The sequence below is a fragment of the Scleropages formosus genome, chromosome 2 (assembly GCF_900964775.1).
Source record: "Scleropages formosus chromosome 2, fSclFor1.1, whole genome shotgun sequence".
Classification (NCBI taxonomy): domain Eukaryota; kingdom Metazoa; phylum Chordata; class Actinopteri; order Osteoglossiformes; family Osteoglossidae; genus Scleropages; species Scleropages formosus.
The window spans coordinates 10548763-10572700 of NC_041807.1; the positions used below are offsets into that span (position 1 = coordinate 10548763).

At 44.5% G+C, this 23938-nt stretch overlaps 2 protein-coding genes across 2 annotated transcripts; both read left to right on the forward strand.

Moving 5' to 3' along the window:
- The first annotated feature begins 1212 nt into the window (after positions 1-1212).
- LOC108940212 (protein ANKUB1-like) lies at positions 1213-16162 on the forward strand. The gene is made up of 6 exons (XM_029247961.1): positions 1213-1435; positions 6870-7013; positions 12604-12820; positions 13198-13312; positions 14419-15345; positions 16001-16162. Exons 1-6 carry the CDS (start codon positions 1346-1348, stop codon positions 16080-16082), a joined length of 1575 nt encoding a protein of 524 aa, XP_029103794.1. The 5' UTR covers positions 1213-1345; the 3' UTR covers positions 16083-16162.
- A 3269-nt stretch (positions 16163-19431) lies between these two features.
- commd2 (COMM domain containing 2) lies at positions 19432-23865 on the forward strand. Its single transcript, XM_018762205.1, has 5 exons — positions 19432-19600; positions 20254-20331; positions 20701-20783; positions 21436-21609; positions 22662-23865. The coding sequence occupies exons 1-5, from the start codon at positions 19534-19536 to the stop codon at positions 22857-22859; spliced, it is 600 nt and encodes a 199-aa protein (XP_018617721.1). The 5' UTR covers positions 19432-19533; the 3' UTR covers positions 22860-23865.
- The last annotated feature ends 73 nt before the right edge of the window (positions 23866-23938 follow it).

Consider the following 23938-nt stretch of genomic DNA (forward strand, 5'->3'; position numbering starts at 1 on the left):
GTTTGATCCCTGCTCAGTATGTGTGGAGTTTGCATGTTTTCCCCGTGTCTGTGTGGGGTTCCTCCGGGTGCTCTGGTTTCCTCCCACACTCCAAAGGCATGCTGTTCAGGTTCCCCCATAGTGTGTGAGTGACACAGAGAGTGTGTTTCACTGATGTATGGATAAGTGACCCAGTGTAAGTAGTGTATCTAGCAGTGTAAATCACCTGGGTGAATAAGGTGTGTGGGTTGATAACACTACATAGAGTTCATTGGAAGTTGCTTTGGAGAAAAATGTCTGCTAAAGGAAGTAATGTAAAAACCAGCTTGTGTTCTTCATCTTCTGTATATCATTCAAGCATATTTTTCTGAAACCGTGAAAATATCTCTTCTTGAATTAGTCTATATGAGCAAAAGTAATTCAGAATTTGGATCTCATTTCCTTCATCTATATGGATTATTCCAGTGGAAATATAAACATAGGCTGAAGCCACTTGTTCCAAGCAGGGTCGCAGCACGCCAGAGCCTAACCCGGCAATACAGGACACAAGACTGGAGGGGACACATCTAGGACGGGACACCAGTCCATCGCAAGGCACCCCAAGCGGGACTCGAACCCCAGACCCACCAGAGAGCAGGACCCAGCCAAACCCGCTGCACCGCTGCACCCCCCTCCTGCTGGAAATAACAGATTACATTGTGTGATGCACAGTTTATTTCCTCATAAGCCTCTTATCTCCATGGCTGCATTTTTTAGAAGGGGTGTCTTGGCAAATATTACGTAAGAAGGAAAGATCGCTGCGGCAACAGGTCATGTGAAGCAGACCCCAGGAGCAGTGTGTCAATGCAGATGAATTAGCTCAGCTTTCAGCATGTAAGCTTTGCCTTGCTGTGGACATGACACCGGTCAGTAAAACCCACTTTTCTACTTGTTTCAGTAAAACAGAATCCAGGTGAACAAAGGTATAGTTCAGCACTTAAAATTCGGCAACAGGGAGGCCAGATGGTAGCATAGTGCTTCTTGGTTGGTGCTCAGAAACACGGTGATTGCCATCGTATAGGCTTTTGTATTGCCAGAAGATGTGCAATAAATTCCTTTGTTTTCAGGTCCCCGTCACAGTCGGGTTCCAACATGTCCGTGGGGCCGGTGGCAGCCTGGTCCGCATTGTGAACGCCGTGAAAGCTGGCATGCTTTTCAGGGGGCGTAAACACACTGGCCCCAAAGAATCTCTGTTTCCAGGAGGGTGTGTCCGCCCGCGTGCGTGAATGCGATTGTTTCTGCCATATTCACTTTTAATTCTCTAATCTACTGGGAAATTGTCCACCCCAGGACTCTCACCTTTGCAAATCTGGTGCAGACGACTGAGATGAGGATTTTTGTTGTCTTCGAAGGCTCTTGTGAGTCCCTTGATGCTTCCCAAGACCAAGAAGTCGGGACACTAAAGCTCACGATCAAGGTAATAAAACCCCTGCATGGACTCACATTACATCTCCTTCTCCACGCCATAGTTTGACTCCGAAAAGGAAAAAAATACCTCCTTTCTTTCCTTTCTGTCTCTCCAACAGCACGGTATTATTTCGCATCGTATGTGCAAAAACAAAGCGGCTTTTCCTTAGTCCGATACCTCTGTTAATGTCACAAAGTGTTTTGTTTTCAATGAATGTTTTGAATAAAGTCAACTGATTTGTACACACATTGTACTGAACTCAGATTTTCTGATGAATAACTTCAGCTTATAATAACTGACATTCTTGTATGCATAGTTGTATATAAAAATGTATCATTCCACTTTCATAAAAATATTTGTGTACAACCATAACCTGCTATCGAGTCCATTACACACACACACACACACACACACACACACACACATATTACAATTCATTGATAATAAGTGAAGTAGTTAACAAGGTGACACTGCAATTTAATAATAAGAGAAATGTAGGTTTGGATACAGTTCTAATAAAATGTACGTCACTTTGGAGAAAAGCATCTGCTAAATGAATTAATGTAAATATAAAATACAGTACTCTGCAAAAGTTTTAGGCACTTGGGGGAAAAAGCTGTGAAGCGAGAATGCTTCCAAAAATAATGCACTCAATTAATAAACTTCCTGCAAAGCTTAAGAACTATCCATCGTCAACAAGCGCTTGACCCGAGCAGGTTCGTGGCGGCTTTAGTTGTGGTTCTGCTCCCTGTTGGGTCTGGGGTTCAAGTCCTGCTTGGGGTATCTTTTGATGGACTGCAGTCCCTTCCAGAGTGTGTCCCCACCCCCTGTGTGTATGTGTACTTTCTTTCTTTTATGACATACAAAACCCTTACTGTAATACTGCAACTTTTTGCAAAGGAACGCTTGGAAATCTGAAATATGCTCTTTCCCATTGACACTAATGCAGAAAGCATTAAGTAACCATCTAAAACAAATATTGTTGTGAAACATCTAAGTGCCTAAGACTTTTGCACAGTACTGTATATTTAAGATAAATATATTTTACATTATTTACACACACATCATCTGAATTGCTTGTCTCATATGGGGTTGCGGGGAGCCAGAGCCTAACCCGGCAACACATGGTGTGAGGCTGGAGGGGGAGGGACACACCCAGGACGGGACGCCAGTCCATCACAAGGCACCCCAATCGGGACTCGAACCCTAGACCCACTGGAGAGCAGGACCCGGTCCAACCCACTGCACCACCACACCCCCTCATATTTTACATTATATATAAATGATATATTTATACAATATCTAATAATAAAATGAAAATTAAAAATACAGTGAGATTTTCTTTTTAACTGTTTTATTTACTTCATACAAGATACATTAATTTAAATGTTTAATTTAAAATGGTTGAAAATATGTCCTCTCCATATTTAATGCAGATTGTTGAATGATTTATCCCGTAAATAATTTTTCCTGTAAACCCTGCTCATCGTCTTTTTATTGCTGAATGACTCCCACAAGCAACAACTTAGAGCTGTAAACACTGTAGAAGTGACCTGAATTAATGTGATTCCATGTTCTTGCTTCACTTGGGTCTGTTTTGCTGCCAACTAATGGCCGGACATGGAAATGCAGGTGACATTTGCTCCACGGCAATTATTTGAAAGTATTGTACAGGCGGGGGACCGGAGCCTACCCGGCAACACAGGGCGTAAGGCCGGAGGGGGAAGGGGACACACCCAGGACGGGACGCCAGTCCGCCGCAAGGCACCCCAAGCGGGACTCGAACCCCAGACCCCGTGACCCCGTACGGGACAAGCGGTTCTGAAAATATGTGTGTGTGTGTGTATTGTACAGGCGGTCTCTGGGTTACGAATGTCTGATTTTGTAAAACCTGTAGTTACGAGCCACCCCCACACCCCTCCGCCCTCGACCTCCATGTAAAGCCTACTACATTAAAAATTCAAGTTACATGCAATGATTCGTAATAACAAATGGGCGCTACTTTGCAATCAAAACATTATGCATCTACAGCAACTCATTGGCTCGTGGGTGCGTGAGCCCCAGGTAGGACAAACGTTGTACTTTTCAGTCAGACCACATTGCTGTTTACAATGTTGCATGTGTACTATTCTATTTGGCTTTAATGTTTTTTGTTTTTACCCTCCTAACCATGGCACCAAAGCATAAATATGATGCAAGTGATGGTGATGCATGAAAGAAAAGGAAAACAATCACGATCGAAACTAAAGTGGAAATGATAAAGTGATCGGAAAAAGGTCAAACGCCAACGAACACTGGAAAAGCAAACGATACACACACACACACACACACACACATTCTCTCTCTTTCCTCCTCTTTCTCTGTTATAAATACTGTAGTAACACTTATTATTATCATCTCTTTCTGTGTTCAATTCAATTCAGTTTATTTTTATAGAGCACTCTTCTCACGCAGTGACACAGACTGAGCGCTTAAAAATATGCATGTAGCAAAGAAACAAATACAACAGACAAAGAAACAAAGAAGACAGTTGACTGCAGACTAGCAGACTAGCGTAATATATCCGACTTAAAAAATCTGACTTAAAGACAGATTTAGGAATGGAACTTGTTCGTAATCCGGCGACTGCATGTACTGTAGACAAACAAAGGAAATATGATCACAAATGCATTAACAGAAAATCCTCACCCTAACTTAAAAGTAACACAAGAGTTCAGTTTGTACAGTAGTATGCACTGAATGTAAATGAAGAATTTAGCACAGTGACACTGCAGTTTACTCAAAATTTCAGGTCAAACCTAGTCTGCTTTTGTATATATGCCGTAAACTGTAGATATTTACTTTAGTTAAATTTAGTGGTAAAAAAACCTATCTTTGTTGTTTTTCATGGTGATGTCAAGCAGTATATAAGCACAATCTTGACCTCCAGTAACACTGAGAAAGCTTTCAAGATTACCGAATTTCAGCAAATATTCAACTTTTTGTCACGTATTTTTTTCTTCTCTGGTTTTGTTTTCTTTGTTTTTCTTTTTGTTTTGTATTTGTACTTTTGTATTTATGTATTAGAGTTTTTAAAAAGCTTTACATCACAGGGTGCCATGGTAGTACAGCAAGTAATGCTGGTGTTTCACAGCATCTGGGCTGTGCAATTGGACATGGGTTTAATCCTAGCTCTGTATCTCAATATGAAAGTTTGCGTGGAGGTTGGGTGGGCTTCCTCATAATGCCCAAAATCATATCTTTCAGGTGATATGGTGATTCTAAACTGCCCATAGTGTGCATATATGTATAGAGTCATGTGAAAAAGTAAATACACCCCATAGAAAATTTTGCCTCTTTTAACATACTTGGACATGCAGACATCTGATCTTCATTGAAACAGTTTCTGAAGATAAAACTGATATACTTGAACAAAAAAACACAAAGAAAATTGGATTTTTAAGTCATTTATTCAACAAAAAAATTAACTGATATAATATTCCTATGTGGAAAAAGTAAGTTCACCCCAGGTCTTATAGGCTGGTATTGCCCCCTTTAGCAGAAATAACTTGTAACCATTTGGTATAACTGTGTACCAGTCTTTGGCATCGATTTTATTACATTTTTTACCACTCCTCCTTGCAAAATTCTTTTAACTGTGATATGTTTGAGGGTTTTCTTGCATGTACAGTCCATTTCAAATCTTACCACAACATCTCAATGGAATTGAAATCTGGGCTTTTACGAGGCCATTACACAACCCGCCATTTTTTCTTTTTCAGGTATTCCTTGGTAGATTTACTGGTATGCTTAGGGTCATAATCCTGCTGAAATGTTCACTTCCAGTTCAGCTTTAAGCTTTGAACAGATGGCTTCACATTTTCTTCAAGAAATCTCTGATATGATGCAGAATTCATAGTTGAATCTATGATCGCAAGTCAACCAGCAAAGTAACCCCAAACCATAACATTTCCACCACAATGCTTTACAGTTGCTATGAGGTTCTTCTCCTCAACTGCTGTCTTTGGTTAATGTCAAACATGTCTTCTGGTCCTGTGGCCAGACAACTCTATCTATTCATTCATCTGTCCATAGCACATTGTTCCAGAAGTCCTGGTCTTTGCCTAGTTCTTCATTGGCAAACTTTAGTCTTGGCTTGATGTTGTTTTTGGGCAGTAAAGGCTTCCTCCTGGCACACCTCCAATACACATCCAATACAAGTTGTGCAGTCTTTTCTGATGGTAGATGCAACTGTTGGTGTCACCGTGTGGGCAAGAGTTACCTCCAGATCTTGGGATGAAATTTGAAGGTTCTTGGCGACTTCTTTAAGCATCTTACTAAGAGCTGAATCTTAAGCTGAATTTGCTGTGCAGGCCTGTCCTAGACAAATTGGAAGTTTTTTCAAATCTTTTCCACTTGTAGATGAATTTCCATAGAGTAGAATCATTAATATCAAATAACTTAGAGATCTTTTTAAATCTCTTCCCAGACTCATTGGAATCCAGAATCTTCTTTCTGAAAGCCTTAGAGAGCTCCTTTGATTGAGGCATGATGACACCACACAATTCAGTAACAAAGACCAAACCACATCCTAGATGTCTGAGGTTTAAATAACACAGGTTCCTCCGGGATATTCCCTAACAATGTTCTAACCACTGGCACCTCATCTGGTACACCCGATTCCGATTTTGTGCATTTAAAGTTGTGATAAATTTAGGGATGTATTTACTTTTTCCATGTAACAAATCTGTATTTTTATTTATTTAAATTATAAAAAGGACTACATAATGCGAGTCTGATGTGTCGTTTCATCAAGTATATCACCTTTGTACTGTATATAGGCAGTGATTAAACGAAGATAAAATGTCAGCGTGTTCAAATTTGTCGAAAAAGGCAAAAATTTCCATGGGGTATACTTACTTTTTCACAGGACTGTATATGTTACATTACATTTACTTCACTTAGCTGACACTTTTCTCCAAAGTGACTTCCAGTGAATTCTATGTAGTGTTATCAACCCACACACCTTATTCACCAAGGTGACTTATACTGCTAGATACGGTACTTACAATGGGTCACTCATTCACACATCAGTGGAACACACTCTCTCTGTCGCTCACACACTATGGGGGAATCTGAACAGCATGTCTTCAGAATGTGGGAAGAAACCCACACAGACACAGGCAGAACATGCAAACTCCACACAGACTGAGCGGGGATTGAACGCATATCCTCCCACGCCACCTAGGCTCTGTCAGACAGCAGCACTCCTTGCTGTGCCACCCTGCCGCCCCTGTTACATCATTGCATGTTATTTTGGAGAAAACCATCTGATAAGTGAATAATTCATTATGTATATAAATTCATATGTTGCAGCTCAGTGTGTGTCTGTGTTGGCGTGTGATTTAATTGTCAGATTTTTGTTGAGTGCTCCATAATGTCTTGTGTCCATCTGGCCCCTCAGGACCACTTTCATATTGAGATATTGGATGACAAGCAGGTGCAGCGCTTTCTGGAGCTGAAGTATGCTGGGGCCACCCTGCAGGACAACTGGGCCCTTGGTGACATTGGCATCACCCCTGGCAGTACCATCCGTTGTGTATTAAAGGTGCCGTCCACATTTGCTTCTTACATAAACCCATAGCTAAAGTACAGTAATTGCAACCCAGTTGTGTACCATATTTAACATGTTCTGATACGTGCACTGTAATGTACCTTATTTAATATGGCCTGATATGTTCACTATAAGATACCTTATTTCGCATGGCCTGGTATATGCACTATAATTTACCACATTTAATATTGCCTGGTATGTACGTGTACTCTAATGTACCATATTTCAGAAGTTCTGGTATGTGCACCATTATCCATCCATCCATCTTCCTCCGCTTTTATCCGGGGCCGGGTCGCGGGGGCAGCAGTCCGAGCAGAGTCCTCCAGACTTCCCTCTCCCCGCACACCTCCTCCAGTTCCTCTGGGGGAACCCTAAGGCGTTCCCAGGCCAGCCGGGAGACATAGTCTCTCCAACGTGTCCTGGGTCTGCCCCGAGGCCTCCTCCCAGTGGGACAAGCCCGGAACACCTCCCCAGGGAGGCGTCCAGGAGGCATCCGGAACAGATGCCCGAGCCACCTCAGCTGGCTCCTCTCGATGCGGAGGAGCAGCGGCTCTACTCCGAGCTCCTCCCGGGTGACTGAGCTCCTCACCCTATCCCTAAGGGTGCGCCCAGCCACTCTGCGGAGGAAACTCATTTCTGCCGCTTGTATCCGCGATCTCATTCTTTCGGTCATGATCCAGAGTTCATGACCATAGGTGAGGGTAGGAACGTAGATCGACCGGTAAATTGAGAGCTTCGCCTTACGACTCAGCTTCCTCTTCACCACAACAGACTGGTACAATGACCGCATTACTGTGGACGCCGCACCGATCCGTCCGTCAACCTGCCGCTCCATTTTTCCCTCACTCGTGAACAGGACCCCGAGATACTTAAACTCCTCCACTTGAGGGAGCAACTCCCCCCTAACCCGGAGGGGGCAATCCACCTTTTTCCGACTGAGAACCATGGCCTCGGATTTGGAGGTGCTGATTCTCATCTCCGCCGCTTTGCACTCGGCTGCAAACCTCCCCAGTGCACGCTGCAAGTCTTGACTTGATGAAGCCAACAGGACCACATCGTCCGCAAAAAGCAGAGACGAGATCTCGCGGCCACCAAAACAGACACCCTCCGTTCCCTGACTGCGCCTAGAAATTCTGTCCATAAAGATAATGAACAGAATCGGTGACAAAGGGCAGCCCTGGCGGAGTCCAACATGCACCGGGAACAGGTCTGACTTACTGCCGGCAATGCGAACCAAGCTCCTGCTCCGGTCATACAGGGAACGAACAGCCCGTAGCAGCGAGCCCCGAACCCCATAATCCCGAAGTACCTCCCACAGGATGCCACGAGGGACACGGTCGAATGCCTTCTCCAGGTCCACAAAACACATATGGACTGGTTGGGCAAACTCCCACAAACCCTCCAGCACCCTAGTGAGGGTATAGAGCTGGTCCAGTGTTCCACGGCCAGGGCGAAAACCGCATTGCTCCTCCTGAATCCGAGGTTCAACTATCGGTTGGATTCTCCTTTCCAGTACCCTGGCATAGACTTTCCCGGGGAGGCTAAGGAGTGTGATCCCCCTGTAGTTGGAACACAATCTCCGGTCCCCCTTCTTGAAAAGAGGGACCACCACCCCGGTCTGCCAGTCCAGAGGCACCGTTCCCGAACACCACGCGATGCTGCAGAGGCGTGTCAGCCAAGACAGCCCCACAACATCCAGAGACTTGAGAAACTCGGGGCGGATCTCATCCACCCCCGGAGCCTTGCCACCGAGGAGTTTTTTGACTACCTCAGCAACTTCAGCCAGGGTAATGGACGAGTCCCCCTCCAAGTCCTCAGCCTCAGCTTCCTCTACGGAAGGCGTGTCGGAGGAATTGAGGAGATCCTCAAAGTACTCCTTCCACCGCCCGAGGACATCCTCAGCTGAGGTCAGCAGCGCACCACTTCCACTGTAAACAGTGTTTGTGGAACACCGCTTCCCTTCTCTGAGTCGCCGGACGGTTTGCCAGAATCTCTTTGAGGCCGACCGAAAGTCTTCCTCCATGGCCTCACCGAACTCCTCCCAAGCCCGAGTTTTTGCCGCGGCGACTGCCAGAGCCGCGCTCCGTTTGGCCCGTCGGTACCTGTCAGCTGCTTCGGGAGTCCCATGAGCCAGCCAGGCCCGATAGAACTCCTTCTTCAGCTTGACGGCATCCCTTACCTCTGGTGTCCACCACCGTGTTCGGGGATTGCCGCCGCGACAGGCGCCGGAGACCTTATGGCCGCAGCTCCGAACCGCCGCCCCGACAATGGAGGCGTGGAACATAGTCCATTCAGACTCGATGTCCCCCACCTCCCTCGGGACCTGGTTGAAGCTCTGTCGGAGGTGGGAGTTGAAGACCTCTCTGACAGGGGCCTCCGCCAAACGTTCCCAACAGACCCTCACCATGCGTTTGGGCCTGCCAGGTCTGTCCAGCTTTTTCCCCCGCCATCGAATCCAACTCACCACCAGGTGGTGATCAGTTGACAGCTCAGCCCCTCTCTTCACCCGAGTGTCCAAGACATATGGCCGAAGGTCAGAAGAAACGACTACAAAGTTGATCATCGACCTCCGACCTAGGGTGTCCTGGTGCCAAGTGCACTGATGGACACCCTTATGCATGAACATGGTGTTCGTTATGGATAAACCGCGACTAGCACAGAAATCCAATAACAACTCACCGCTTGGGTTCAGATCAGGGAGGCCGTTCCTCCCAGTCACGCCCCTCCAGGTGTCACTGTCGCTACCCACGTGGGCGTTAAAGTCCCCCAGTAGAACGACAGAGTCCCCAGTGGGAGCGCTTTCCAGCACGCCCTCCAGGGACTCCAAGAAGGCCGGGTACTCTACACTGCCGCTAGGCGCATAAGCACAAACGACAGTGAGAGACCGTACCCTGACCTGAAGGCGCAGGGAGATGACCCTCTCATTCACCGGGGTAGACTCCAACACATGGCGGCTAAACTGGGGGGCTATTAATAAGCCCACACCCGCCTGCCGCCTCTTACCCTGGGCAACGCCAGAATAGTGGAGAGTCCACCCTTGGTCGAGAAGAGTGGTTCCAGAACCCAAGCTGTGAGTGGAAGTGAGCCCAACTATATCTAGATGGTATTTCTCAACTTCCCGCACCAACTCAGGCTCCTTCCCCGCCAGTGAGGTGACATTCCAAGTCCCAAAAACCAGAGTTGGCACCCAAGGTTTGGGTCACCTGGGCACTTGGCCCCAACCACCACCCAAATCACAATGCACCAGCCCCTTACAGTCTCTCCAGCAGGTGGTGAGCCCACCACAGAGCAGCTCCACATCATGGCTTCAGGCTGAGCCTGGCCAGGCCCCATAGGCATAGACCTGGCCACCAGGCACTCACATGCAAGCCCCCCCCCCCCAGGCCTGGCTCCAGGGTGGGGCCCCAGTGACCCCATACCAGGCAGGGTGCACCATTATTATTTTACCTTTATTCATTTAGCTGATGCTTTTCTCCAGAGTGACTTACAATGTTGAGGTTACAGTTATTTACCCATTTATATAGCTGGGTAATTTTTACTGGAGCAATTGAGGGTAAGTACCTTGCTCAAGGGTACTACAGCTGGAGGCAAGGCTCAAACCTATAACTTTTGGGTTCAAAGGCAGTTGCTTTAACCACTATGCTACCAGCTGTTGATGCTCTAAAAAAGAGAAAATTGTCAGCATTGTTACAAATTCTCCTTTTTAAGGTAAAAGGCATGTCCTGTTTAAACACATGGGGGGTGTGGTGGCGCAGTGGCACAGTGGGTTGGACTGGGTCCTTCTCTCCAGTGGGTCTGGGGTTCAAGTCCCGCTTGGGGTGCCTTCCAATAGACTGGCGTCCTGTCCTGGGCGTGTCCCCTCCCCCTCTGGCCTTATGCCTTGTGTTGTCGGGTAGGCTCCGGTTCCCCGCGACCCTGTATGGGATGAGCGGTTCTGAAAGTGTGTGTGTGTGTTTAAACACTTGGACCCCCCAGTGTGGTAAACACAGTATGGTGTTGTTGTCTAGGGCTGGGGAATGGAATGTGTCTGTTAATGCAAAAAGGAATTTCACTTTTTTAACCTTGCTGGAATCGTGCACACCTTGCCGCTAGCGATAGTCAAAGCAAAATGTTGCCCCACAGTCTGTACATGTCTCAGTTTTAAGGTGTCGGTAAATGTTCGGCATTTTTTCTTTGAACAAAAATGTTTAATAGTCGGCGAATCTCATGGCCTGTCGTACAGTAACTGCAGGCAGTAGGTCACTGTAATTCTGCACATACTATACTGCACCTTTTGTAGCACAAGAACATTTGTTTCAAGATTATCACTAAATAAAAATAATGCATGAAAAAAAGAGATTAATTAAAAAATTTCAAGCTAACTAAATTTAACTACATTTAAATTACAGAGTGAAACGATAGCCAGCCGAACCTAGCAAACTACACCTAACGGAATAACCCTAAAGTGTTTTCTTAAAAGACTACCGTACAGGACTTCACAGCACTCACATTAAACATGACAGCTTAGTTATTGTTTACATTTACATTTATTCATTTAGCAGATTCTTTTCTCCAAAGTGACGTACATCTCAGAAAACAATATTAAAAAGTGTATTAAATGAACAGATGGAGAGATTTGGATGCAGACACGTGATTCTACAGAACAGTTAATTTGTCACATACCACCATATGAACCAATGTACATCACAGGAGTAGCTGTATAAAGGTGTTTTTTAAAATTATTAAAGAGATAACATAGCACACGTTTATGGACCAGCTGGAAGGTGAAGGATATCTATTTTGGGGAGGTTGAGTGGTCCTGCTCTCTGGTGGGTCTTGGGTTCGAGTCTCGCTTGGGGAGTATTGCAATGGACTGGCGTCCCGTCCTGGGTGTTTCCCCTCAGCCTTGTGCCCTGTGTTGCTGGGTTAGACTCTGGTTCACCATGACCCTGCTCGGGACAAGCGGTTTTAGTGTGTGGGTGTGTTGTTTATGGTGATCAAACATTCAGGCAGAGATGTTGAGAGGCAGGTGCAATACATGAGGAAATGTATGTAGCTCCAGTCTGTGTGACCTTTGCATTTTCTCCCCATGTCTGCATAGGTTTCCTCTGGGTGCTCTGTTTTCCTCCCACTGTCCAAAGACAAGCAGTTCAGGTAGACTGGTGACTCCAAATTGCCTCTAGTGTGTGAATGAGTGAGTGTGTATGGTTACCCTGCGATGGACTGGTGCCCTACCTAGGATGTAACCCTCCTCATCCTTGCACCCAATACTTCCTGGATAGGCTCCAGATCACTGTGACCCTGCTCAGGACAATCAGTTATTGAAACTGAAAAATAAATATTAATATTAATAATGCAGAAGACATTTATCTCTTTAGGTCCACATTGAATTCCCCTGGGGGGAAATAGAAGAGGCTGAGGGCTGGTGAGCAGAGTGAGGTGATCTGCACATGAGGCGCAGGACAGTGGTCTCGACCAGTTTATTGTATTGGATCCCTTCCGTGAATGTTTTCTGGAGCTGAACTGGTCACAGTGAGAAGGAATTGCACATACCCACAGACGCACTCCGAGCAAGTGTCACTAAAAGTCTCTTCGTGTGTTTCAGGAGGAGATGCAGCCCATTCTGCGCGTGTACTGTGCTGTGAGAAAGGAGACGCTGCCTGTGATGGGGGAGGTCTTCCTCTTGAACAGCTCCGTCTCCCAGTTGAAGTCGATGGTATCCCTGCAAAGCGGCTTCCCAGTCAGTGCGTTTAGACTGACCACCCCGAGTGGCCTGGAGCTCTACAACTGCAACCAACTGAATGACTATGCAATTCACGTAGGTATGGCCTGTGAGTGCTCCTCAGCTTACTCACTTACCATATTTATTCACACATTAAGATAGTTATAGTGCTTTATCAATTTATGCACCTGGGTAATTTTTAAGGTAAGTACTTTGGCCAAGGGTGCTAGAGCAAGAGGTGGGATTTGAACTCTTTTACCACCTGTTGCCCCATGAAAGCCTCAAACCCAATAACAATACTTTAGACTTGATGCTTTACAAAATACAAAATGCATTTTATGACAACTTGTATCATAAGTTTTGTGTTAATATTTTACTTCTTGACTGTGGATGAACATTTTTGATAATGTGGATTACTTTTGTCGAAAGCGGCACACAATCTGTTGCTAATCTGCCGGTTGTGCTCCTCCTGCCTAGGAGACACCCTTCGCCTTGACGTCTGGGACGGCTGGACGGAGTTCCTCAAAGGCTGTCTGCTCGGTCACAAACAAACTGTCCAGCGCTACTTGGCTGAGGAGGAGCTGGTGCTCAGGTATGAAGGATGCTCAGGAAAATTGTTTTGTACAGCGGGGGTCAAACCTGTTCTCACTGTAGTACCTTCCTTTTATTATTGCCGCATATTTCCATGTAGTCCATATCTGTATGAAAGGTTACAGAAAGGACAGCAGACTGGCTGCCGCCACTAGAAGGTCTGTCTGCATGATTACTGGCAAAATGAGACACTATAATTCTGTATAAATCTGAAGTAATTCCAGATCTCCTGGCCTTGGTTACTAATTCCACTCATATGACTTACATATTGATTGGCAACTTACGTACACAGCTGGGACCAGAAGTCTGTTTGCAACTCGATTTGTTCATAAATCCAAGTACTAAACTAAATTAACTATTAAAATCAACAAAAGCCTAATAATACAGATTTCCCTGTATTTATTTACAGGTTAAGTTCCATTAACAACATAAGGTAAAGCTATAAAAAATGACAAAAAATAAATTGAAAAATGTTTGTATCTAATTTATAACTTGAATGTTGGTTGCACAAGTACGCAGCGTGCCAAAGGAATGTAATTTATCGAACCTACGGTGAGAGGCATTTGTGAACCAACGTAAATGCAATAGTCTTTCTTTGCTTTGTGGTTTCCTCTCACGGGCCAAAGATGTTTCAGGTGACCTGGTTATTCAACATGGCCTGTGTGTGTATTTCGCTGCTCAGCTGTATAAATGGGTGAATGATTACCGGGAGGTTAGTGTATCTAACACTGTAAGTCACCTTGAATAAAGGTGTCAGCTAAATACTAGACAAATACCAGTTTTTTTCTCTGTTTTGGCAAAAAAGCCTCTGAAAAACAAACACATGCAAGTGTAAACGTGTTGCACCACTCAGCTGTCTGGAGGTGTATGGTCTTTGTAAACGTGAAGAAATGCTTTGAATGTATAAGTAGGAGTATTAAGTGAAACTCTTTGTAAAATCAAATTCTTGGGAGTATCTCAGAGGGTGACTGTATAAAAGCAAGCAATGTCACAAAGATGGACATACTTATAGCTCTGTATATGTATGTATGTATGTATGTATGTATATACATATATAATATATATATTACAAATTACTGAGCTGGAAAGGCATGTTCTCTTTTGTAGATTCCAGCAGCGGGTGGCTCTGTATGTGTCCGCTTTCTTCGGCCACCTGGATCTGGCCAGCTGGCTGCTTGGAAAGGGTGTGCGGGCAGATGAACCCGTGGGAGCGCACCCCTACCGAGAGTGGTGCTGGGAAACCGAGCACCCGGAGCTCGCTAAGTGCCCCATTCATGCTGCTGCAGAAGCAGGCCAGCTCCTAATCCTTAAGATCTTCATCAGCAGTAATGTCTTCAGTCTGGACTGTCGGGATCCCCGTGGCTGCAGCCCACTGCAGCTCACCTTGCAGCACCGGCACAGGGAATGTGTCCGCTACCTTGTCACCAAGCTCTGGTCCATGGTCTGTTTCCCAGGCTTGGCGTTCCCTACATGGGTGTATATCCAGATTAAGCGCTGGATGAACAAAGCCCAGAGGAAGGCCTCCAGCACTCAAAACAATGTCCTCCGAGTGCCATTCAGAACCCAAGTTGGAGATACCGTCCACGTCGATGGATTCAGTGCGCCGATCATGACCTCCAAGCTCAGGAGCAAAGTGACAAAGGAGGAGATCACAGTGACAAGCCACACGATTCAAGATTTGGCAACAGCCAAACATACAGGTTACGGCTCTCTTGCTCTCAATAAGACGGCTTCCCAAGATGCACGGGTGCACCTGCCTCCGCTGTATCCTGTGGTAAAGAATGGTGGCAAGGGTGAGCAGAGAAGCACGAAAAAGCAGACAGCCCCATCAAGCAGGAGTCACGATCAGAACAAGAATGCATGGCAGGGAAGGATCCTGCTTCCGCCCATCTCCCAGAATGTAAACCCCCGGCCGCGGTTCATTTACAACTCTCCCAGCACCTCCCTCATCCTCAGCTCCTCTATAGAGTCCTTCTCGAATTGTACAGGTCGCACCCCCAGAGAAAATGCCATCTACTGTTTATCTCTAGCCAGGTGGGTCAGTTCATTATGAGATTATGTTCAATGAAACAAGTTCCATCACGTAAATTAAATTTTCAGAAAAGTAACACATTTTCTTAATTTTTAATCTATTTGAAAATGTATTATTTCCTTTGGAATTAAAGTTTCTATCTATCTATCTATCTATCTATCTATCTATCTATCGTTATGCTGCCTGGTTGGCACTTTTATTCAAAGTGAGTCACAATTTAGATTTATCTTTACCTACATATTCTAGAAATGTAACTATTCACATTAATTCTCTCACTCAGGAGCTCCAGGGTTCTTCCTGGGGCTTGAAGAGACAAGAGAAGTAGTGGTTTAGCTCAAGGAGGTTATAGGTTAATGTATACATCCACCATGCTAGATGCATGAATAATATTTCCTTTGTTTCTATTTGGACAGCAGGTGGTGTACAGGTTAGAGCTACCACCTTGCACTATAATGATGCAGGTCTGAATCCAGCTTCCTGCTGTGGTACCCTTACTCAAGGTACATATCCTAACACTGGAACATTGTAAGTTGCTTTGGAGAAAAGTGCCAGCTAAATGAATGTAAATTTATGTTTAATGTTAAACAAAAATTCCTGGTCCGTGGGAGTATGTTCTCGGGGAAACCGGATGTGATCTGCTGATGTTGGCTTTTGCAGCGCTTTCACGGAGAAGCCCTGGTTACAGCAGCTGGGAATGGCCCGCACACTGGTCAGGAGGACTGTGAAGAATGCAGCATAGAGATGCAGGGCCGCTGGGTTCCTGACCCTCTGCAGTGTTATATTCCACAGTGTTACGCTCTGCTGTACCTGGATTCATCAGGCTGGTACAACAGAACCAGAAGAATTTAGTACAAGTTGGATTTTTAACTTCAAATATGTCAATAAGATTATTGTTCACTGATTAAAAGATATAATTTTATATTGGTTTAATTGATAAGTTTACTATTACAGGATCCAAAGACATCTTTTTACATTGCCTTTCCATTGTGCTATGCTAGAAAGAATATTAAAAGAAGACAAAACATTGGAATACACAGAATTTAAAGTTAAAACGGGTTTACGTTGTTAGATAATTTAAAAGCCAAAAGTAGATTTTGCATTGGTCTATAAAATCACATAATCACTATTAATTCCTAGCAAAAATCCGATGACTTCATAACAGAACTGTTTTAATTGGTATAGTTCTTTTTTGTCACCTATGGCAAGTGAACATAATAAGACACACACACACACACACACACACACACACACACACACACACACACACACACACACACACACACACACACACACACACACACACACACACACACACACACACACACACACACACACACACACACACACACACACACACACACACACATTTTCAGAACCGCTTGTCCCATACGGGGTCACGGGGAACCGGAGCCTACCCGGGAACACAGGGGCGTAAGGCTAGAGGGGGAGGGAACACACCCAGGACGGGACACCAGTCCGTCGCAAGGCACCCCAAGCGGGACTTGAACCCCAGACCTACCGGACAGCAGGACTGTGGTCCAACCCACTGCGCCACCGCACCCCCATCATAATAAGACACATCATTATAATTAATCAATTTGATAGCCTCGGTGTTTTAAGAAGACATTTTTTCCTCTCTTTTTAATTAATAGTCTTTTTAGGGCTTGATGTATGTAAAGTTTACAGAGTCCAAGTACTTCACTTTACTACAGAAAAAGCTCCAGCCTCAAGAAACACCATCCCTACAGTGTAATTATGGTGCTGGCAGCATCATGCTGTGGGGCTGCCTTTCATAATCAGGGACTGAGCATCTTGATAAAATAAAAGGAAGCGAGGACTGAAAAAATTGCCTTGCAAATATTGCAAGAGAACCTCCCTTAGCCTGCTTAAAAAACTGAAGCTTTTGAGAGTGTTTACCAATCAGCAGGACAATGATATCAAACACAATGCCAAAACAACGTTGTCATAGCTAAAAAAAAAAAAAAAGAATGTCCCATAGTGGCCCAGTCAGAATCCTAGTCTCAGTCCAATGGTTTTTATGTCTGATCACCACCTACAACTCAACTTCTCCAAAACAGAGATTCTTCACCTCCCAGCTGGTCCATCTGTCCATCTCCCTGTCAAGAACTTAATATCAAACTGGAGAACTCACTCATTTTGCCTACCTCACTAAATAAGAGCCTGGGATTAATGATTCACTCAGGTCTGGTTTTTCTCTCAAAATATCGAAGCCACAACCCAGTCCCGCAGATACATCCTGCACAACATCTACAGGACCTGCTCTTATCTCACAACAAAATCTATGGTCATGGTGATATCCCACCTGGGCTAGAGCAAGTCTCCTGTCTGGCCTGCCATTAGAAAACTCCAGTTAATACAGAATGCTGCTGGACGAGTCATGTTTGACCTGCTGAAATGTTCCATGTATCCCCTCTCCTTGTCTCGTCTCCACTGGCTTCCTGTAGCTGCCCAGATCAAATTCAACACTCTGGTTACAGCCTACAAAAGTATCAAAAGGATTCTGCTCTGCTCCTCCACCTCTGCCTGCTTGGTGATCCCATGCACAAGAGGTCCAAAATCAAAAGCATGCGAGTTTTCGGTTACGGCTCTGACGTGGCGGAAAGATGTCCCCGTCTCACTCAAAACTGCCGAATTTCTCCCTACATTTAAGAAGGGCCTCAAAACTTACCTCTTTGAGACTCATTTCTTCCCTGATCTCTTACATGATAAATGTGTAATGTTTATGTTTAACATTTTTGCAATAAGATATTTGTGAAAAACGGGTAAACCTTTATGCAGTTACTTGTGTGATGCATACTGGTTCATATGGCAGAATGTGACAAATTGGCTGTAGTCTAGAATCACATGTCACTGTTGATGAGTTGCACTTTTTATATTGTTCTCCTAGATGCGTGTCGCTTTGGAGAACAGCGTCTGTTAAATGAACAAAAGTAAAAAGCCCTGTGCCAGCATGGGTTTCCTCCAGGTGCTCTGGTTTCCTCCCACAGTCCAAACACATAGAATTCAGGTAGATTGGTGACTCTAAAAAGGGGGGCGTGGTGGCGCAGTGGGTTGGACCGGGTCCTGCTCTCTAGTGGGTCTGGGGTTCGAGTCCCTCTTGGGGTGCCTTGCGACGTACTGGCGTCCCGTCCTGGGTGTGTCCCCTCCCCCTCCGGCCTTACGCCCTGTGTTACTGGGTAGGCTCCGGTTCCCCGTGACCCCGTATGTGACGAGCGGTTCTGAAAATGTGTGTGTGTGTGTGTGGTGGCTCTAAACTGTATGTTCTGTATGAATGGGTGAGTGAGTGAGTGAGAGAGTGTGTGTGTGGCTACTCTGCGGTGGACTAGCATCCCTTCCAGGGCACGCCCCCTCCAACATTACATCTAATGCTTCCGGAATAGGCTCTGTATCACCGCGACCCTGTCCAAAACAAGCAGTTATTGAAACTGGATGGACGGATGCTTTGCAATAAAATACCGCAGAGAACGAAATTTCAATTCATTATGTGATTTGGTAAAACTACATAATTGGTAAAGGGTCTGTACGTCAATATATACACTGTGTACAGAACTGTGTGCTTTATTGTGATTGATCTTCACAACTTAATTAATACTATGTTACAGACAAGTTAACACGTGCAGAAATTTTGGGGGGAAAAATAAACATTTTTGCTGTGTGCATCCAGTAAGGCACAATAACATTTCTTTACATACCGCAAATATGTCTGTTTTCTCAGCAGGTCTCCCAGCCTGGTGTCTACACTTGTCACCTGAGATCGATTGAAACTCCTCACTTGCACTGACTAGAATATTTCTGTATTCTCGCTGCCAGATTTAAAAAAAAAAAAAAAAAAAAAAAAAAAAAAAATCAGTAGATAGGCCTGATATTACATCCACGTTAAAGACGAACGTTTAGTCTCCGCCTTTTAACTAAAAAATGAGAAAAGTGACCAGGGCGCATTTCAGATTTTAAGACGTAAGATAAGAGTGTCGAAGCACACCACTGCATTCTATCGTATTCGGAGGAGACGTGAGGCGGAACCAAAGTCGCGCGACTATGTTTCACCCGGAAACCAGCGGAAACACACACATAGTCATATGATCCAGATGATGGTTCCTTGGATTAGCTCATTCTGATTTACCCGTGTTTGGATATTACAATTTGAGAAAAGAAAAGGATTTTAAGGCAACATGTTGCTAGTTTTAAGTGAAGAGCATAAAGAGCACCTGGTGTTCCTGCATGAAGTGGACTCTGCGGGTAAACAAAACTGTCGTGTGTTGTACTGTTCCTTCAGCTTCACTGACGACCCGGCCGCTGCTGAAGCAACAGAGTCTGAGTCTCTTGCTCATCACGCATCATATCTAACGTTTAGTTATTAATGCAGTCACTTCTTAAATTATTGCTGTACTTCATTTATATATAATTGTAGCTTTGCTGACGCTAGTAAAAGCCGTTTTCCAGGTCAGTTTGATACAAAAAAACTTGAATTTTGTCAACTGACCAGCTGCCAGTTCAATTTTGTTATGTAGATTGTTGTTGTTAATAATAATAATAATGTTTTCGCCGACTCATTTGCTCAAGGTTGTTTACAAAGGTTAATGGGAAGTAGCAGCAGGTTGTGTAGTCCTTAGCTGTCGCCTTCTGGACCAGGTTCGAATCCCGCCTCCTGTAGACTACAGTGTAGTACCTTGACTTGAAAAGTAAAAATAGGCCTGTACAGTAAACAGTAAAATTTATTCAGCTATATGGGTAAATTGCAGTTAGTAGCTTTATTGTAAGTCATTTTTTGGAAGAGTGTTGCCTAAATAATAAATTGAAATGAAAACAATAATAATGTGGCATATGCATGATAATTTCACCTTGGTTAAAAGTGGTCAGAGTCGTGAATGTTGTCGTCTTCTGTCCGGCAGTTGTTGGGGAATTTGGGCGAATTGCCGTGGAATTCATAAGGAAAGGATCAAACCCTAAAATTTATGAAGGAGCAGCTAGTAAGTATGTTTGGCTCCTGTTAATACACACACACACACACACATCGTCTGAACCACTTGTCCCATGTGGGGTCGCGGGGAGCCTGAGCCTAACCCGGTAACACAGGGCGCAAGGCTGGAGGAGGAGGGGACACACCCAGGACAGGACGCCAGTCCATCACAAGGCACCCCAAGCAGGACTCGAACCCCAGACCCACCAGAGAGCAGGACCTGGTCCAACCCACTGCGCCACCGCACCCCCCTTTTCCTGTTAATGTACATGACAATTTTTCTGAATTGCTTTGTCTCTGTTTTGAATGTGATGACTATTGTTTCTTGTTTCATTGGGTTGATAGGTAGTGCTTGAATAAATGTGTAAATGTGTTGCAGGAAAATTAAACGTGGCTGTTGAAACCGTGCAGCATGGAGTGGAGGGCCTAATGTACCTCCTTACGGAAAGCTCCAAGCTCATGGTGAGTGCAGCACTGGCTGGAAATGCACATATTGACACATTTTCACGTTCACATACAGTATGTATGACATGTTCAAGTAAAAGAGTGATTGTCCAAAGGAGAATAACAACCATGCATTTACATTATGTCTGCATTTATTCATTTAGCTGACTCTTTTCTCCCAAGTGACGTACAACTTAAAGGGGTTTAGATGCAGACACACAATTATCAAAGCACACTCAATGTTTCCAGTATTATGTTTTTGATGGTGGCACACATTACTCAAGTAGCTGCATGTTGAATTGATAGGAAATACAAAGGTGATTGTGACAAATCATGTAATGCAGGTTTAGGGGCAGTTAGATCAGGAGGGAAGTGGGGGTGAAACAGATGTGGTTTGATTTGAGGCCCTTCGCCAAAACCAAGAACCTACAGACTTCGTTTTCCACCTCTGCTGTGAAACTACCAAGCAGACGGGTGGGGGAGGGTAATGGTCTTGCTGTGGTGTAGGATGTGATCAGGTCCTGTAGGTATTGGGGTGAACATCCTTTGACTGCATTTTATACCATAACAAGAGACTTGAATTATGTGTGACATGCACATTTTCACATGCTTTGTGAAAAATGGCTCATGCATCCCCATCCACCTGAAATCTGGTGTTTTTCTGTCCTAGATCTCTGAGGTGGACTTTCAGGACTCTGTATTGGTGCTGGGATTTTCAGAGGAGCTCAACAAACTGCTCCTGCAGCTGTACCTGGATAACAGGAAAGAAATTCGCCTGATTCTGAGTGAGCTGGCCCCCTCACTGCCTTACTACCACAACCTGGAGTGGAGGCTGGATGTACAGGTATAATATTGGATACAGGAATTGGGTTTCCTTGAACACTAGTCCTCAACTTTAGTTGTTGTTGGTTTTTGTCCAACTGAGCTCTGAATAAATTAGCACTGAACGGGTCCCGGGTCCCGCTCTCTGGTGGGTCTGGGATTCGAGTCCTGGTTGGGGTGCCTTGCAGTGGACTGGCATCCCGTCCAGGATGTGTCCCCTCCTCCTCCAGCCTTATGCCCTCTGTTGCCGGATTAAGCTCCGGTTCGCTGCGACCCTGCTCGGGACAAGCGATTTCAGGCAACGTGTGTGCGAGTTCATTAATTCTTCAAATATTAAATATAAGTCACTCACTGTCATTAACTTCTTCTCCATTGCGGGTTATAGTGATCCAAGATCTATCTGATAAGCATGGAGCGCAGGACAGGGTGTCTGACTGGGCTGGATTTGAACCCATGTCCAAGACTCCAGCCCAGGCATCATGAGGCACTAGTGCCACCTGCTGTGTTGCTGTGTCACCCCTTACTAAGTACACTGAAGTTCATAATTGCAGTAATTGTTTAATTTAAATAATGACAACATTAACTTTATCCTTAATTTTAAAAGAATATTATTCCGCTTTTACTATTATAGGTATTTCTCATACGAGATATTAGAGTAAATAAAGATTAAATAACAGTGGTGAGTTCTGACGCATTTCCATCAGTTTAATATTTCTGGAATTGCAGCATGCATTCAATAAAATGCTCAATCAATTATTTCAGAGCACAGTTCACCTAGGAGAACCAGTGCCTTAGATAATGGGCTTAATATAGTTAATGAGTTAGCTCATAATTTACTTTTAAATTTTATTTTTATTGCATTCTAAGATAATGTCAGAAAGTTCACATCAAATACTGGATCTCTGTGGGCCAGCGGTTAAAGATTGGCTATAGCAAGTTTTTAGTGCAGTACTTCCAGAAATTGCCCCACATCAGATCAGTGTACAAATTCTTCAGTTCCAGATTCAACCAGCTGTGCCCTGTGTTTATAGTGATGGAATTTTTTCCACAACACAGCTCTGTTCTATGTTGCAGCTGGCCAGCCGAGCTCTCCGACAACAGGTGAAGCCTGTGGTGAGTTTCCGGCTGCAGCTGGACAGCAACGGGACGCGTCGCTTCCACGCATTGCAGACCGATCCAGCCACCCTACTGCACCTAATCCAGGAGCTGGAGCAGGCATTGGCCGAGGTCAAGACCAACCACTGCCGCAGGATATTGCGCAATATCAAGTAGCCACAACAGATCCCATCAGCGTGGCAAAAAGAAAAAACCACACAGCCTACCCTGCATCAGGGAAAAGAAGGATGAAGAGTGACAGCTTATGCCTCTGCACGTCATTATCGCTCTCTGATCACCGCTGCTCTTAGCAAATTAACCTGGGTGGTATGCATTACAGAATAACATGCCAGGTGTCTGCAAGTGTTTTAGGGTCTTGGGTGGAGCCATATGCCCCAGTTTCCATAATGAAATGGAATGGAAACTTGCATTCAGAAAAATAACTGTACCCCCATATATGATGCATTTACTCTAGTTTAAGATGTTGCCCAGTGCCATTACATCTTTATAGAATCATGATCTGCTTGTGTTTGTGTAGTCCATATATAAAACTTACAAGGCTATATTTAATCACACTATGAACACATAGAATCAACAAAATGTTAATGTTGGAGACTTGTCACTGCTGAGCTGGCATTTCAGGCTCTGTCTCACAAATTCATGTTCTTCATGGTCTTCATCAAGTAACTGGAGAACTTCAGTTTATGACTGTGGCCTTTCTTCTTTAGATTTGCTGAGTGTAACTGATAACACACTGAGAATGTACCTCTGTGTTTCAACATCTTTTTATCGTAGCTACAAAAAAGCAATCTGAGTATTTGATACAGCTAGTTTGAAATATTTCATCATTAAAAGTGTTTTCCTTGTGTAGAGCAGTGATCATTTTCTCTTACTTAGGACCAATTCTGAGTTGTTAGAGAAGCTGTGAGTACCAGCTAGACAACAACACTGTGCTCAGTCTGTCTATTGACAGTTGTGTGGCAGCTCTTTTAAAGGTTTTCTTCTGGGGTTTCAAGTCCAGACAAGCTCTACAGGCCCTTCTACACGTACACTGATGTACCACCAAATAATTGCGTTTTTCATATTTAGGTACAAATGCTGCATGGCATGCTGTCTGGAGCCAAACAAGATGTCTGGAATTTGTTGTAATTCTTTATCTTGCCCTTTTATAAATTTCATGCATTCCTTGTATGAATGGTAATGATAGAGGTGTCCATGATGTGCATTCTTGTTCTAGTTTTTCCACAGTAAGGAAA